General features: G+C 30.9%; 1 protein-coding gene across 1 annotated transcript in view; it reads left to right on the forward strand.

Annotated features, from left to right (window-relative positions):
• The window catches only part of LOC143064294 (U3 small nucleolar ribonucleoprotein IMP3-like), a 36,497-nt gene extending 20,941 nt beyond the window's left edge, over positions 1–15,556 (forward strand). The window contains exons 3-7 of the mRNA XM_076237033.1: positions 10,069–10,143; positions 10,897–10,976; positions 13,309–13,360; positions 14,065–14,137; positions 15,368–15,556. Coding sequence (XP_076093148.1) covers positions 10,069–10,143; positions 10,897–10,976; positions 13,309–13,360; positions 14,065–14,137; positions 15,368–15,394 — 307 coding nt within the window. The 3' untranslated portion in view covers positions 15,395–15,556. The remainder of the gene's footprint in view (positions 1–10,068; positions 10,144–10,896; positions 10,977–13,308; positions 13,361–14,064; positions 14,138–15,367) is intronic.
• The last annotated feature ends 421 nt before the right edge of the window (positions 15,557–15,977 follow it).

Consider the following 15,977-nt stretch of genomic DNA (forward strand, 5'->3'; position numbering starts at 1 on the left):
CTTTGATATACCAAATCTAACTGTGTATGTATATTCTTCATTTTTGGTCCTGTTTTCAAATTGGTCTACACTAAAGTCCAAAGGGTCCAAAATTAAACTTAGTCTGATTTTAACAAAAATTGAAATCTTGGGGTTCTTTGATATGCTGAATCCAAAAATGTACTTAGATTTTTTATTATGGGCCCAGTTTTCAAGTTGGTCCAAATCAGGATCTAAAATTATTATATTAAGTATTGTGCAATAGCAAGTCTTTTCAATTGCACAGTATTGCGCAATGGCAAGAAATATCTAATTGCACAATATTGTGAAATAGCAAATTTTTTTTGAATTAGAGTTATCTTTCTTTGTCCAGAATAGTAAGCAAGAAATATCTAATTGCAAAATATTGTGCAATAGCAAGATTTTTTTTTAATTGGAGTTATCTTTCTTTGTCCAGAATCAACTTAAATCTTTGTTATATACAATATACAATGTATATTCACTTTTTACTACCAACTGATAAATTAAAATAATCTTTACCATTCAGTGATAACAAGCAGTTTTTTTACATCTTAATATTTTATGATGTATTTAAATGAGTAGTTATTGTTGCAAACTCCATTAGAAATTTTAATTGAGATTAGTTTTGGAATAAGGGAAAGGGGGATGTGATTAAAAAAATTGGGTTCAATTTTTCTCATTTGAAATTTCATAAATAAAAAAGAAAATTTCTTCAAACATTTTTTTGAGAGGATTAATATTCAACAGCATAGTGAATTGCTCTAAGAGAAAACAAAAATTTTAAGTTCATTAGAACACATTCATTCTGTGTCAGAAACCTATGATGTGTCAACTATTTAATCACAATCCAAATTTAGAGCTGAATCCAGCTTGAATGTTGTGTCCATACTTGCCCCAACCGTTCAGGGTTCAACCTCTGCGGTCGTATAAAGCTACGCCCTGCGGAGCATCTGGTTTTTATTGTTTTATACAATAAACAATGTATATTCACTTTTACTACCAACCAATCTTTACCATTCAGTGATAACAAGCACTTTACTTTACATTTTAATATTTTATGATGTATTTAAAAGAGTAGTTATTGTTGCAAACTCCATTAGAAATTTGAATTGATATTAGTTTTGGAAAAAGGGAAACGGGGATGTGAAAAAAAATGGGGGGGGGTTAAATTTTTCTCATTTCAGATTTCATAAATAAAAAGAAATTTCTTCAAAAATTTTTTTGAGAGGATTAATATTCAACAGCATAGTGAATTGCTTAAAGGCAAAAAAAAATTTTTAAGTTCATTAGACCACATTCATTCTGTGTCAGAAACCTATGCTGTGTCAACTATTTAATTTTAGATTTGAATAAGTTTGAAGAAGAAATCTTTAATTGATTTGTAAAATCTTGACATTTGTTTTGTGTAAAAAAAAAAACATGTAATGTCAAAAATTTGATCACAATCCAAATTCAGAGCTGTATCACGCTTGAATGTTTTGTCCATACTTGCCCCAACTGTTCAGGGTTCGACCTCTGCGGTCGTATAAAGCTGCGCCCTGCGGAGCACCTGGTTGGTAATTGTTATGGGGGTTAAAAATCATGATGTGGAGCTTATTTTTCATGGACACTGTCAAATTCAGGTATGGCTGATTTGCAGCAACAACAAAACGATTCGTACGGGTTATGTAAAAGGTTAAAGAGATTTGTAAAGCAAACGTTGACAAGGTTTTTAATGACTTTATCTGGCAAATTGATACTGTGCAACATGTATCTTTCGAGTCTGAATAGAAACCGGAAACGCGGATGTATCAATTTGATTGTAATATACGAAATGAATTCGGAATTACGATACGATATTTCTTTACTGGAAATATTTAAGTTTTTAAACTTTTAAAGTAATTCTAAATTATCGTTACAGCAGTACTCGAGTTATTTGCGATGAAATAATATTTACTGTTTTGCGTCTTATTTTGTACTTCTTAAAAAAGGGGGATGCTGATTGCGTAAGTCAAAATAAAGCACGTGTTCGACTTGTTAAACTGTTTTCTTTGTAACTGGATTATTAATTTATTTATTTAATCTAAATTATCATAATCATTTGCTGAAACTTAGTTGATTAATTCGACAAATGGATCGTCTATCCTCAGATAGTATTCTCCTGTCTGGTTTGTTGATCTACCTGTACAAGCTCATGCAGGTACAAGTGATTAATTAGCGATCTTAATCCAGATATCCCTCAGGCGTTAGAACTGTATTGGATTATAACATAAAAAGCCTAAGGGTTATGCAATTACATGCATTTGATTATAATTGATAAAAAAAATGGCGTTGGGCTACAAAAAACGATGAAGTTTTGAACGATGGCGGAAGACAATTTAACGATGGCGCAAGACAATTTAACGATGGCGCGAGTCATTTGACGATGGCGCAAGACATTTGAACGATGGCGGGCCGCCATCGTTAAACAGGCCATGGAGATCCCTGACTTCATCTATTTAAATAAACACCAAATTTCACTACAAATATATACATTACACTTTATCACCAATGATCTCTGAATTATTTTTGAATTAAATTTAATAAAGATATATCATAATCAATTTTTTTATTTGTCTTCTGACCTCTTTCATATGTATTCCAAGTTGCAGTTTATGGAAGTTTAAATATGGATGAAATACAGTTACCAGTTAAAACTATGTTAAATTTTAATAGAAATGTTTAATCAAATTGTAAACAATATGTAAGTACTATAAATCATTGCATTTTACATGTCCAGTCCAAATACATTTTTTAAAATTTTAAACAACATATTTGTCCAACTTTTAATTTAGTTTGTGCTAATTAGATAAATTTTCATGTCTGATTTATCTTTTATCATATATATTTCCCTACAGCTATACTCAAGTGGTAATTGCAATAAAAACAAACCTTAATTAGTCTCCTACCTGTCAATTCAAAGTTGACAAAAATCACAAAAATTAACAAAAGATTATAATTCAGGGTTAAAGAAAAGTAATACTTGAATATATAACAGTTATTATCAAATATTAATATGAAGATCATTATAAAACGATGAATATACATGTATACAATATCTTTTACTAAGATAAAAGGTATATAATTATGACTTTTCAATACTGTAACAGTTTATTTTTTACTGAAGTAGACATGCATAAAGTAACCAAACCATTTTCGTATGTTAAAAATTTATCAAATATGAATAACAAAGAGGTTCATTTAATGACCAAAAACACAATTTTAGATTTTTTTTTATTGTAATCAGAATGTAATCAAAAAGTAATCATGATTACAGGGTATTTTGAAAAGTAATTGATTAAATTAAATTACATGTAATCAGATTGTTGGCTGATTAATGATTACACTGATTACTTGAAAAATTGTAATCAATTACAGCTGATTAACGATTACAATTACAATTACCCCAAGTCTGGAAATCACATGTGAATGATGTAATTGTGCAGCACCATTAGGAACATTTCTGTGCGTCTTATTGAAGAGTTGTGCATGCATGGAAACTAAAAAATGTGATACAGTTGTCATACTGACATTCAACATTATCATTGGTGTTAACATATAACCCCTGTCTCTGTTATACCCTGTATTTCTAAACATAGTCCCTTAGCCTGGTGCTTATTGAATGTAGGTAAATACTGATCTCATTACCTAGTCCTGAAATTCGTTTAAGTTGTGAATATCAGGAGTGACTAAATACTGTGTGTGTAACCTGAATACCATTATATACATGTAGTACTCAGATAGGTTAATGTCTGCTATTCATGCATTAAAATAAATTTTCCCAAACATTCGACATTCCACAGAATCAGTAAACATACTGAATGTTACAATTGTATTTTGAATATAAAATGTTAGAGTAGGATACTACAATTAATACTATTTTACTACTCAGTTCCTTTTATGTGGCCAACATTATATTGTATTTATACAGTGTCTCAAAATTAAATTTAAATATTATGTGTTTTGAATTGCAGTTTGTACTTTATAATTTGGCACACTGTAAGATCCAAGGGACTATCAAATAACTATAAATTACCCATAATCCTAAGATAAAATCTAAGTCACATCAATACTTATTGTAATATTTTACAAATACAACAAATAATAGGGTGTTAGAATTGTTTCAGGTATCAAATAACCCCATATACTAGGTTGTAGTTAACAGATTTCTGATATGGACATAAATAATAGAAAAACGGTAGATGTTTAAGACGATTTAGCAAGTAGTGATCACCTTGTATTTTGTATGAGAAGGGCAAATCTACGTTTTTTTGCAGTTAGAAATGAATTACTGTGTAAGAAGAAGGAAGTGTGGTATAATGTACAATGAGACATATATCCACCAAAGTTCAAATGTGGATGTAGGTAATTATAGGCAAGTGTAAAGCTTTCACCGATGAGAAAAACCCATACAATATAGTCGACTACAGAAGGCCCCAACATGAAAAACATGAAACAATTCAGTTAAGAAAACTAATGACCATGTTCTTTATAAAAATGATTAAAAATGTGACAATATCAAGCTTAAATGACAATAGAGCAATACCAGTTTATTTGAGCTTTGAGTTTTGATACATTTTTATACAACCGCAAAAATTGAAAAATTTTTGGTGGTATATTGGTATCACGTTGGCCTCGTCATCTGCGTCGTCGTCGTCCAAATACTTTTAGTTTTCGCACTCTAACTTTAGTAAAAGTGAATAGAAATCTATGAAATTTTAACACAAGGTTTATGACCACAAAAGGAAGGTTGGGATTGATTTTGTGAGTTTTGGTCCCAACAGTTTAGGAATTAGGGGCCAAAAAGGGCCCAAATAATCATTTTCTTGGTTTTCGCACTATAACTTTAGTTTAAGTAAATAGAAATCTATGAAATTTAAACACAAGGTTTATGACCACAAAAGGAAGGTTGGGATTGATTTTGGGAGTTGAGGTCCCAACAGTTTAGGAATTAGGGGCCAAAAAGGGGCCCAAATAAGCATTATTCTTGGTTTTCGCACCATAACTTTAGTATAGGTAAATAGAAATCTATGAAATTTAAACACAAGGTTTATGACCATAAAAGGAAGGTTGGGTTTGATTTTGGGAGTTTTGGTCCCAACAGTTTAGGAATAAGGGGCCCAAAGGGTCCAAAATTGAACTTTGTTTGATTTCATCAAAATTGAATAATTGGGGTTCTTTGATATGCCGAAATCTAGCTGTGTATGTAGATTCTTAATTTTTGGTCCCGTTTTCAAATTGGTCTACATTAAGGTCCAAAGGGTCCAAAATTAAACTTAGTTTGATTTTAACAAAAATTGAATCCTTGGGGTTCTTTGATATGCTGAATCTAAACATGTACTTAGATTTTTGATAATGGGCCCAGTTTTCAAGTTGGTTCAAATCAGGATCCAAAATTATTATATTTTAAAAGTATTGTGCAATAGCAAGAAATTTTCAATTGCACAGTATTCAGCAATAGCAAGAAATCTTCAATTGCACAGTATTGTGCAATAGCAAGAAATTTTCAATTGCACAGTATTGCGCAATAGCAAGAAATCTTCAATTGCACAGTATTGTGCAATAGCAAATATTTTCAATTGCACAGTATTGCGCAATAGCAAGAAATATCTAATTGCACAATATTGTGCAATAGCAGGAATTTTTCAATTGGAGTTATCTTTCTTTGTCCAGATTCCAGAATAGTAGTTGAATCAACTTAAATCATTGTTTTATACAATATACAATGTATATGCACTTTTTTTTGAGAGGATTAATATTCAACAGCATAGTGAATTGCTCAAAGGCAAACAAATATTTTAAGTTCATTAGACCACATTCATTGTGTCAGAAATCTATGCTGTGTCAACTATTTAATCACAATCCAAATTTAGAGCTGAATCCAGCTTGAATGTTGTGTCCATACTTGCCCCAACCGTTCAGGGTTCAACCTCTGCGGTCTTATAAAGCTGCGCCCTGCGGAGCATCTGGTTACAAATTTCCCTTGACAATACTTTAAAAGAGGGACGAGAGATACCAGAGGGACAGTTAAACTCATAAATCTCAATTTAAAAACTCAATTTAATTGTCAGAATTGTGTCAACAAGGCTATGGTAATATTTACATATTCTTAAGGTGTCTATATTGAAGGGAAAAAACTTATTCATAAATCTGATATAATGTTTCATTTTCTGTTCATTTAGAGGACCATTAATAGCCCAAAATGTACCTTTTCCATTTTCGTATCAAAATAAATGACTGAGAATAACTCGTATAACTGTACATATTAAGACATTTTGGTACATACTTTCACAATTACATTTTGTATGAGTAGAAAATAGCCAATTTTCTTAAATCCCCAAACAATCTGAAAACTTTTTCTTTTAATGAATATACAAGTTAACAAATATTTACTTGAAAATTTGTTCTCTGGTTTATAAATAAATTGATGCTATTAAACCAAAGAATTGTTATGAAATAATGAAGAATTCCAACAGTATGACTGTATGCATGATTCTTCAACAGAGAACTTTCATTACTTTAATAATATACCACATCAATTGGAAAACTTCAGTTTGATAAACAATCTTAATTAATATTCATTTATATTTAAGGGATGAAAAAAAACATAGGCAGATCCCAGGAGTCCTTGGTCCCGAAAAAAACCAAAAAATATATTTTTCTTATTTACAACTTCTAGGCTTTAACCTTTCTTTTCATTGTGGCCCCACTGGGCCCTCTAATTTAAAGATGTGATGGACATAAATAAGTTAGTTAACTCTCCTCCCTCTGATTCCTTGATAATAATAATCAGGTAGAACAGATTATCACTATTCACTTATATTAAAGTAAGCAACTAACAATGAAATTGATAATATCTTGATTGTTTATCTAATGATCTGTAGTATAGTAAAAGTTCTCTCCCCTTAGTTGAGATGTCTAAATTAGCTGCTTGTTTTGATGACTAAACCTTCACAATTGATACGTTTATTCACCATTTTGGTATTTTGAATAGTTTTTCATACATAGATGCAGTGCCAAGAATTCTCACTCACATTATTTGCATCCTGCAGAAAATATATTGCATATCAACAATGTATTTGATTGACTGGGTGTGAGTTTGTTTACATGCAGTGATGTAAAGATAAATATATTTGCTCTTGTGTAATATAAGTTATCTTGACAATAAATAAACTGTTGTTTTGTTACTGTTAGTCATAAAAAAGTCCATGAGGTTAATGTTCTGTAGAAAAACTTTCCATTTGACCCACCCCAAAACCCTCCTGCTTGACAGAACTAGCAAACTACACTTGTCAGGGGGGTTAATTGGAAGTCTTTCTGATCTTCTTATTCTTATAATGATACTAACAACAAATGATAGAGACAAATTTTAGTCAAATATTAGGTAGTTATTCTTGTAAATGTTTTTGTCAGAAATTGTGAAACACAGGTATTGGTAAATATTGGTATAGGTTTTTCATATGGTAACATCTCCCAAGAAAGGAATTTTGTAGTTGGATTGTCATTTGTCAAAACAGTTGGATATGTACAGAGGGAATGGGGTACAAGCTCTCTCTGAATTACACTTAATTAGTATAGTTATTACATTTGTACATGCTTATCATTGAATCTGGTTGTATCGCAAGAATATGTGAGATTTGCATGTCATAATCATTGGATAATTTAAAGAAGTACTGGTTTTCCAACTAATATGTACTGTATTTATTTTATATAGTGTTTTCCCTTTTGGAATGAATAATTTCGTTCTACCTTTTGAATATTTGATTTTTTTCAAAAATTTATACATGTATATACAATGAAAAAAAATAAAATTGGGACTTTATTTTCTGAATGGACATATTTTTCTATTTACTTGATCTGTTTCAAAACTTTGGTCCCTGTTTATTTAATAGTTATTTTCTTTGGTGACCTGGTTGAAGTAGGTTTCTAAATGGCAGTTTGAAATCTCTATAACCAAACTGACCAAATGTCGAAAACAGATATATATATATATATCAACTATCAAAGACTCCACCAAGTCAACAATGTCGATCATGTGCTAAAAGATATTGTATTTATAGAAGGTCATACCAACCACAGTCTCTGACTGACTGATTTAGATTAAGGACTGTTTAATATACTATGCAGCTCCTTACAGAGGTCCCTGTCTGTATCGAATGACTGATCACAATATCAGCTGTTGTTTACCAGAAGAAGAAAAAAAGAACTTCTAAAACCTGTTATTGCACTGTAAGACCAAAGAATGGAAAACTACTCATGTCTATCAAATAAGAGATGGAATTTAATCTTCTCTTGTTAATCATTTTTATAAAAGTTTTCAAACCATATATTCTCGCTGATCATAAATGTAAGTCAAGCCAAGGAGGTTCTAATATAACCTCCTTGGTCAAGCCTTCAAATATATTTAAACCCTCCACATTCTTTAAGTGCCCGCTCAAAGTCAGAAACCTGTAGTTCAGTGTTTGTTGTTGGTTCATGTCTGTCATATTTTTTTCATAAATTGTTTTGTTACAAACTAGGATGTTGATTTTCCCAATTGATTATTTGATATTTTTATTGTAATGCTGACTATGGGTTTTCTCATTGTTGAAGGCCACATGGTTGCCTATAATTGCATACATCCACTTCATTTGAACTATGGGGGATAGTTGTTTCATTGGCAATCATACCACATCTCCTTGTTTTAATAAAAAGAAATGTTTTTGAAAAGAATATTAAAAGCCCCCCAAAATAGCGATATAAAAACAAATTCACCAAATAAATCACAATTCTTATTTGGCTTTACAATTACTTAAGTAATATCAATACACCAGCTGATCAGGTTGAAATGAGGGAGACAGATTTGAGATAGGAACTTGCAATTCTAATACTAACTGACTTGCTGCTGTTTTCCTGTAGAAGTTGCCATATAAAACATTTTACCATCTGATCAGTTTAGGGGAATTATACAAACTGTGATTCAGTAAAACATGTTTCTGATTACAAAGACATGACAACAATACTCATTTCTTATTTTAACAGCCATTGATGTTTCAGAAAAGTAAAAAGTTTGAAAGTTGACTGCCTTGACAAATTTTTTTCTCAAAATACATTGTAGCATTTCAAATGTTTTTGAAGATGTATTTTCTGAACATGCTGTGCAAAGAGAGACAACTTAATTTCATTAGTAGATATTTTATATGTGTCAAATATGTAGATTGAAATAAACAATTAATTTTCCCATAGGCGACAATGGTAGCCTTTTTCGAGATACAGACTAGAAAGTTGATTTTTTTAACGAAACCTTGCTAGAATCAAAGAAAAGTTATTAGGACAGTATTTTTTGGTCCCAAAAATATAGGTTCGCGTTGCTTTTCTTAGCGTATTTTGTACTTATCTCCCATGCCTATCAATTTTGCCCTTAAAAATATGTGTCTTGTCCTAGCGTTGAAAAGTCATCTCAGTGCCATTAGGGCTACAGAATAATTTTTATTTTGCCTTTTGTATAACACAGAGTGCACAAAGTCTCTAAAAATTAAAAATAATGGGCGCACATATTGACCAATCAGGATTAGCCATACTCTTAATTCTGAATACCATGTTATGCTCATAAAATGGCTGCGCCCTTAAAATCTAATGGTGTACTGTAACCTATATGTATAGCCGACCATGTGAAGGTCGTTAAAAACCCCATTCTCATTATGTGTCCAAAAAATTAAGATGTAAACTTATTTGATTTAACATTAATATAATTAGCATAACCGAAAATCCTTTTCTAAAAATATACTGAACATTTTGCTCTATGAAATTAAAAAAAAATGGATTTTTTTGCTCATTTTGCAGAAAAGACATTGTGATCTGTGTTGTAAACTGTTATATTTTCATTTTCAGACTGGAATTTGATATTGAATATTTTCTGTTTTTTCATTCCAGAATCCAGATAATGAGACTTTTGAAGTACCATAAAATCATTTAAATTTTTCAGAATTTGCTTGGCATTAGTTTCAATCAATTAAAAAAAATAACTTTATTTTTTTGTATATTAAACCAGTTGTTTTTTCTTACTTTCAGACAGTGTATGGGATTGGTTCCAACGAAAAGAAGTCTGTCACTGGCTGATGAAGTCACTGCAACATCATTCTGTAGGTTAGTCAAATTACCCAGAGAGAAATCAATCTACAAAATTTGTTTGAAAACATTTTTCAAAAAACCAAGAACAATTGTATATCATTTGTTAAGAGACTGTTTGTTCCTTTTGCAAAAATGAATACACACAACAAATTTCTGAATTTACATAAACCAAATGTAAAAAAAACTCCGACATTACGGTATATTAATAGTTGCTGTGATTAAAAAAATCATTTATTTAAAGGACAACAGAATCCACTGGACCACACATTTAGAACATGGTCTGAATTGGCATTTGAATCTACCTAACCTACTAGGGACAATGGTATACCAAACATGCAGCAAACTATTTAAATCAATTGAGAATGTCTAAAGATAGAAGAAGTTGATATCAAAGGGGGAAATACATACCATAATTCAAAGAAAAACAGACAATGCAATGTCCAAAAACAAGGACGTATATTGTTAGTTATACATCCTTGTGTTAGTTATACGTCCTTGCCAAAAAGAAAAAGAAAACAATGATCATTCAAACAACACTGCAAAGTCATCAACAAAGTTTTGACAACAATTATTGTTGTATGATATCAGAGGAGTCTAATTAAGTTTATTTCAGGCAGAAATTTTTTATTTTTTTTTTAACTGGGAAACACTGTATTTTATTTCAACCAATGTAATAATATCAATTACTGATATTCATACATTTATATTTTCTACAGTTTACTGATAAAATGAAGATTTTAATTAAAGATAGACCATTGTATTTTTCAGGCGACGTCTTCCTGTTGTTATGGTTAGAAATCACATGTCAGAAAACTTGAAGACAGCAACAACTTTTATTGAACAAGGACGTATCTTTTTAACCGGATTTTTGTGACAAAAATGTCGGTTATTGATTTGGGGATGTACGGCGGGCGGGCGGGCGGCAATCAAATGTTGTCCGTGCATTAACTCATGAACCGTTCAACCAAAGCTTTTAAAATTTTAATATGTTGTTACTGACAACTAAATGAAGGTCAAGTTCAATAATGGCGATTTTGACTTTTACCGTTCAGGAGTTATGGTTCTTGAAAGATTGAAAAATGGAGTTTCCAGTCGTGTCCGTGCATTTACGCATGAACTGTTCTACCAAAGCTTCCCAAATTTTAATATGTTGTTACTGATGACAAAATGGAGGTCAAGTTCAATAATGACGATTTTGACTTTTACGGTTCAGGAGTTATGGTTCTTGAAAGATTGAAAAATGGAGTTTCCAGTCGTGTCGTGCATTTACGCATGAACTGTTCTTCCAAAGCTTCCCAAATTTTAATATGTTGTTACTGATGACAAAATGGAGGTCAAGTTCAATAATGACAATTTTGACTTTTATGGTTCAGGAGTTATGGTTCTTGAAAGATTGAAAAATGGAGTTTCCAGTCGTGTCCGTGCATTTACGCATGAACTGTTCCTCCAAAGCTTCCCAAATTTTAATATATTGTTACTGATGACAAAATGGAGGTCAAGTTCAATAATGACGATTTTGACTTTTACCGTTCAGGAGTTATGGTTCTTGAAAGATTGAAAAATGGTGTTTCCAGTCGTGTCCGTTCATTTTCTCGTAAACCATTCAACCAAAGCTTTTGAAATTTTTATATGTTGTTACTGATGACAAAATAGAGGTCAAGTTCAATAATGGCGATTTTGACTTTTACCATTCAGGAGTTATGGTTCTTGAAAGATCGTAAAATGGTGTTTCCATTCACGTTGTTGCATTTACTAATTGAACCATTCAATCTAAGCTTTTCAAATTTTAATATGTTGATACTGACTACAAAATGGAGGTCAAATTTGATATTGACGATTTTCACTTTCAGCATTCATCAGTTATGGTTCTTGTGATATTGCCAGGACACAAATAAATGTTAATAAATCCGGTTTGCTGTCGTTGTGACAGCCTCTTGTTTTTCTATCAAGAGTCATGTGTAAAAACAACAGAACTTTAGTAAATGGGCAACATTCAATGTTGCAAAAAGTTAGATTGAATGAAATCCTTATAAAAGTTCCATGTAAATGTACATAAGTAAATATGGTGGTTTATCAAAAATATTGCACTGCAAAACAGGTGTCAACTGTTTGGTTTAAAAACAAATTGAACTTAAATGCTTTAAGTTATTATCCCCAAAACATGTTACATGTTTTTTCCTTTTTAAGAATAATGAACAGTTAAAGGAGTAGGTCCGTAAGGGCCGATTTTGGCCTCAAATTTCAGGTTCATCTAACGAAAGTTTTTGAACACTTTTTAAACACTTAAGTGCCTATTTCAATTGATTCGATTAGTTTATGTGAAAGATTTTAACTGTTTTAGTCATTAAAAACGCTCTGATTCAAGCTTAAATATTAAAAAATCTATCAAATATGCCAAAAAACGTCACTTTTCGGATGGTTTTTGTCAAAAATGAAAGTGGATGCAACCGTGTTCATCCTCAACCTTTATATATGTTTTGTATTATCATCAAATACAACTTACATTTCAGTATTATGAATGAACACGAATGTGGCCACTTTTATTTTAGACGGAAACCATCTAAAAATTAAACAAAATGCTAAAATTTTGAAGATTTCAGTAATTTAGCATGACTTAATGATGCTAGAACGCGATATTTGTGCATTGTATTGTCAAAAACAGCTCATATTTATGTAGCAGAAGCATTTTACTTTCCAAAATGTAGCTTAAAGATTACATTTTCACAATTTTCTAAAACTGCTATATTTTGGGGCCAAAAAGGGGTCTTACTGAACCTACTCCTTTGTGCAAAAACAATAACACAGTAATATTATATATATATATACTGTCACTGCTTTTGAGTAAATTTTTATTAGAAGAGAAATAACATAAGATTTCACAGAAAATATATGGATGCCAAAATTATTCTTTTCCTAAAAAAATAAATAAAAAAATTCTTCTTTGAAACAATCCACCATTCCCAACCCATCACTTTTAAATTACTTAATTAAACCCAACAGATTTTTTACCAAAAATTCAATTTCAGACAAATATTAACTTTTGTTTGTTTTTTTACTGTAAAACTGGTCTCAATCTGAGAATAATGAGGAAAATATGGGAAGGAAAATTTTTCTTATTTCTTTATTTGTTGTATTCATCTAAATTGTTGGAAATCTTTAATACCTTGACATGACATTCAGATGTTAGAGTTGGACCAGAAGTTGTCTCAGATCCAGCATATCTTGTCACAAGGTAAGTAACATTTTCTGGATAATTTGTTGGTATCAAATTATTTTTACATTTACCATTTGGTAATAAATTTCTAGGTCGGAGGGAATGAAAAATTCCTGAAAAATTGGTATCTTATTTATAGTAATATGCTGAATTTTTCATTTCCATTCTCTAACTTTAGTTTGCCTCTACCAAATGTTATAAAAATAAACAATGCTTATTACCTCGAAACAGATCAAGTTTGGATTTTTGGTGGTGTCACATTTATTGTTCTAGAGTTATGGCCCTTCTACCTTTTTTTGAAAAATTGCTTATATATTAGTTTCTGTTCTCTAACTTTAGTTTGCCTCTATCAAATGATATGAAACTTATGCACAATGTTGATTACCACAAAACACAGATCAAGAATGAGTTTTGGTGGAATCTCTTTTACCATTCTAGAGTAATGGTTCTTTACAAATGGAAAAGTTGCTGAATTTTTTTATTTCCATTCTCTAACTTAAGTTTGCATCAACTAAATGTTATGAACTTTATAAACAATGCTTATTACCATGAAACTCAGACCAAGTACACATTTGGGTAGGGTCACTTTTACAGTTCTTGAGTTTAGTCCCTATCAAACATTATATGCAAGCAGGGCATCATCTGTGTCCTGTGAACACATTCCCCATTTATTATCCTTTAATTCATTCTCACATGGCTGTTTAATTCCTTTTCTATTACAGAAACATGGAAGATTTTATAACCTGGACAGACACCTCAGCAATCAGAAAACAAGTTTTAGAGTATAATGAAATGGTAAGATTTACTGCATTTCTATCATTTAAAATGCAACAAATGGGAAAGAGTAAACCAGACTCGTATTTGATCTAAAATATTGAATAACATTTAAAAAAAAAGTTTAATAAATGTTACTTTATTTTACTTAGTAAACAGGGTTTTGAATATTTTGGAAAAAGTTGTCTATAAAGTATAACAGCAATATTAAAATTATTGTGACATGTACAGTTTTACAATCAGCTGTGCTGAAAATGCTGAAATTAATTACTGAATAAATGGCTCTATATTACAGTTGTTTTGCCATGTATCCTGAGTCCTCACTGGCTCAAAATCAGTTTCCCTTGAGGAAAAAGGGGACATTTATACAATGTGCATATTCCCAGTTATTTTGCCTATGCTAAGTTTCTTGATGGCAACGGGATAATTCTTGTTGATTTTATTATTAGTGGTTTACATTATACTATAGTAAAGTATAATAATCCCTTTTACTCCTCACTTATGCCTGTTAATAGTTCAACTATGCTCTTCTTTTGATGTCAACTACTTTAAATATTGAAAAAAATGTTAAACTACAGACAATCACCTTTACTAAACTTCCAATTCTAATTTTTATTTTTTCCTGGTCATTTTGTAATTGATTTATCTCACTTTAACCACAGATATAATCAATGATCAATTAATTTTAACTATTTTGGGCTATGAATAAAATATTGAGGTTCTAGGGCATTGCAAAAATAAATCCTCACTTATATGCTGCTTGTCCCTGAATCACAATAATAAGTGTAGCAATAATCTTTCCATTTACAGTAACTGGTTAAATAATTATAATTCTTACTATCCATTAAAATACCATGGTTGTTAAAAGTTCTAATATATCTCTATTATCGAGAATTAAAATTTCCTACACCTCAAATAACACTGATACTGTTACCCAGGTTATTTTTGTGGATACTTTTGTCAAGCATCTAGCATTTTTCAACAGATTTTTATGTGTTTCTGGTTATTTTTTCTTTGAATATCTCCAAAATAAAATGGTTTAAGAAACTAATTTGTAGGCACTGGCATCATCACATTACACTGAAATTAATTGTAGACTTTAGACATTAATTTGTCTGATGTTGTTTTTAGCAATTATTTTATAATTTTCTAGAGGTCACAACACCATTATTCCAAATTTGATACAGTTTAGATTTAAATTATTATACCACACATATACATGTATTATAATATCAATCTTTAAATTTGTAGAGAGATGACTTTGATCTGATGAGTTGATGGAATCATGTACCATACATAATAACATTGTGAAGGGAACTGAAATCATGCTGGATATGATACATACAAAATGAACCCTGTAATAAAGTACGAGCTACTAAACAGTGCCGGGCACAATTATAAGTCTCGGAGAACAATGGAAAAATTAAAAAAATTACTCTATACCAGTCTTCTTTGAAATTATTATTATTTGCCAGTTTCTTATGTGTCTTTGAACCATGATGTTTGTCACCTGTCTCCTCCAAATAAAATATGCAGAAACGGTGGATTTCATGGTTTGGTGTTAAAACACCAAATATAACTTAAATCATTATTAAAATACGGAGGTACAACATCCTGCCCGGCCCCTTTGGAAAATCTTTCACAGTTGAGTTCGGTTAAATTCTGATAAGCCATTGAAACAAGTTGCAGACGAACAATCTGATACCAGCAATAATGAATTACCAGTAGTTCATATTAGGTTTGAGCAACCATCATTTACCGAAAATCTTCATGTCTGTAGAATCTGCAAGTCAATACCGTCTTATTAAATAAGAAGTGGTATATAGTTATCAAAGGTACCAGGATTATAATTTAGTACGCC

This window comes from Mytilus galloprovincialis, chromosome 2, assembly GCF_965363235.1.
Source record: "Mytilus galloprovincialis chromosome 2, xbMytGall1.hap1.1, whole genome shotgun sequence".
NCBI classification, from domain to species: domain Eukaryota; kingdom Metazoa; phylum Mollusca; class Bivalvia; order Mytilida; family Mytilidae; genus Mytilus; species Mytilus galloprovincialis.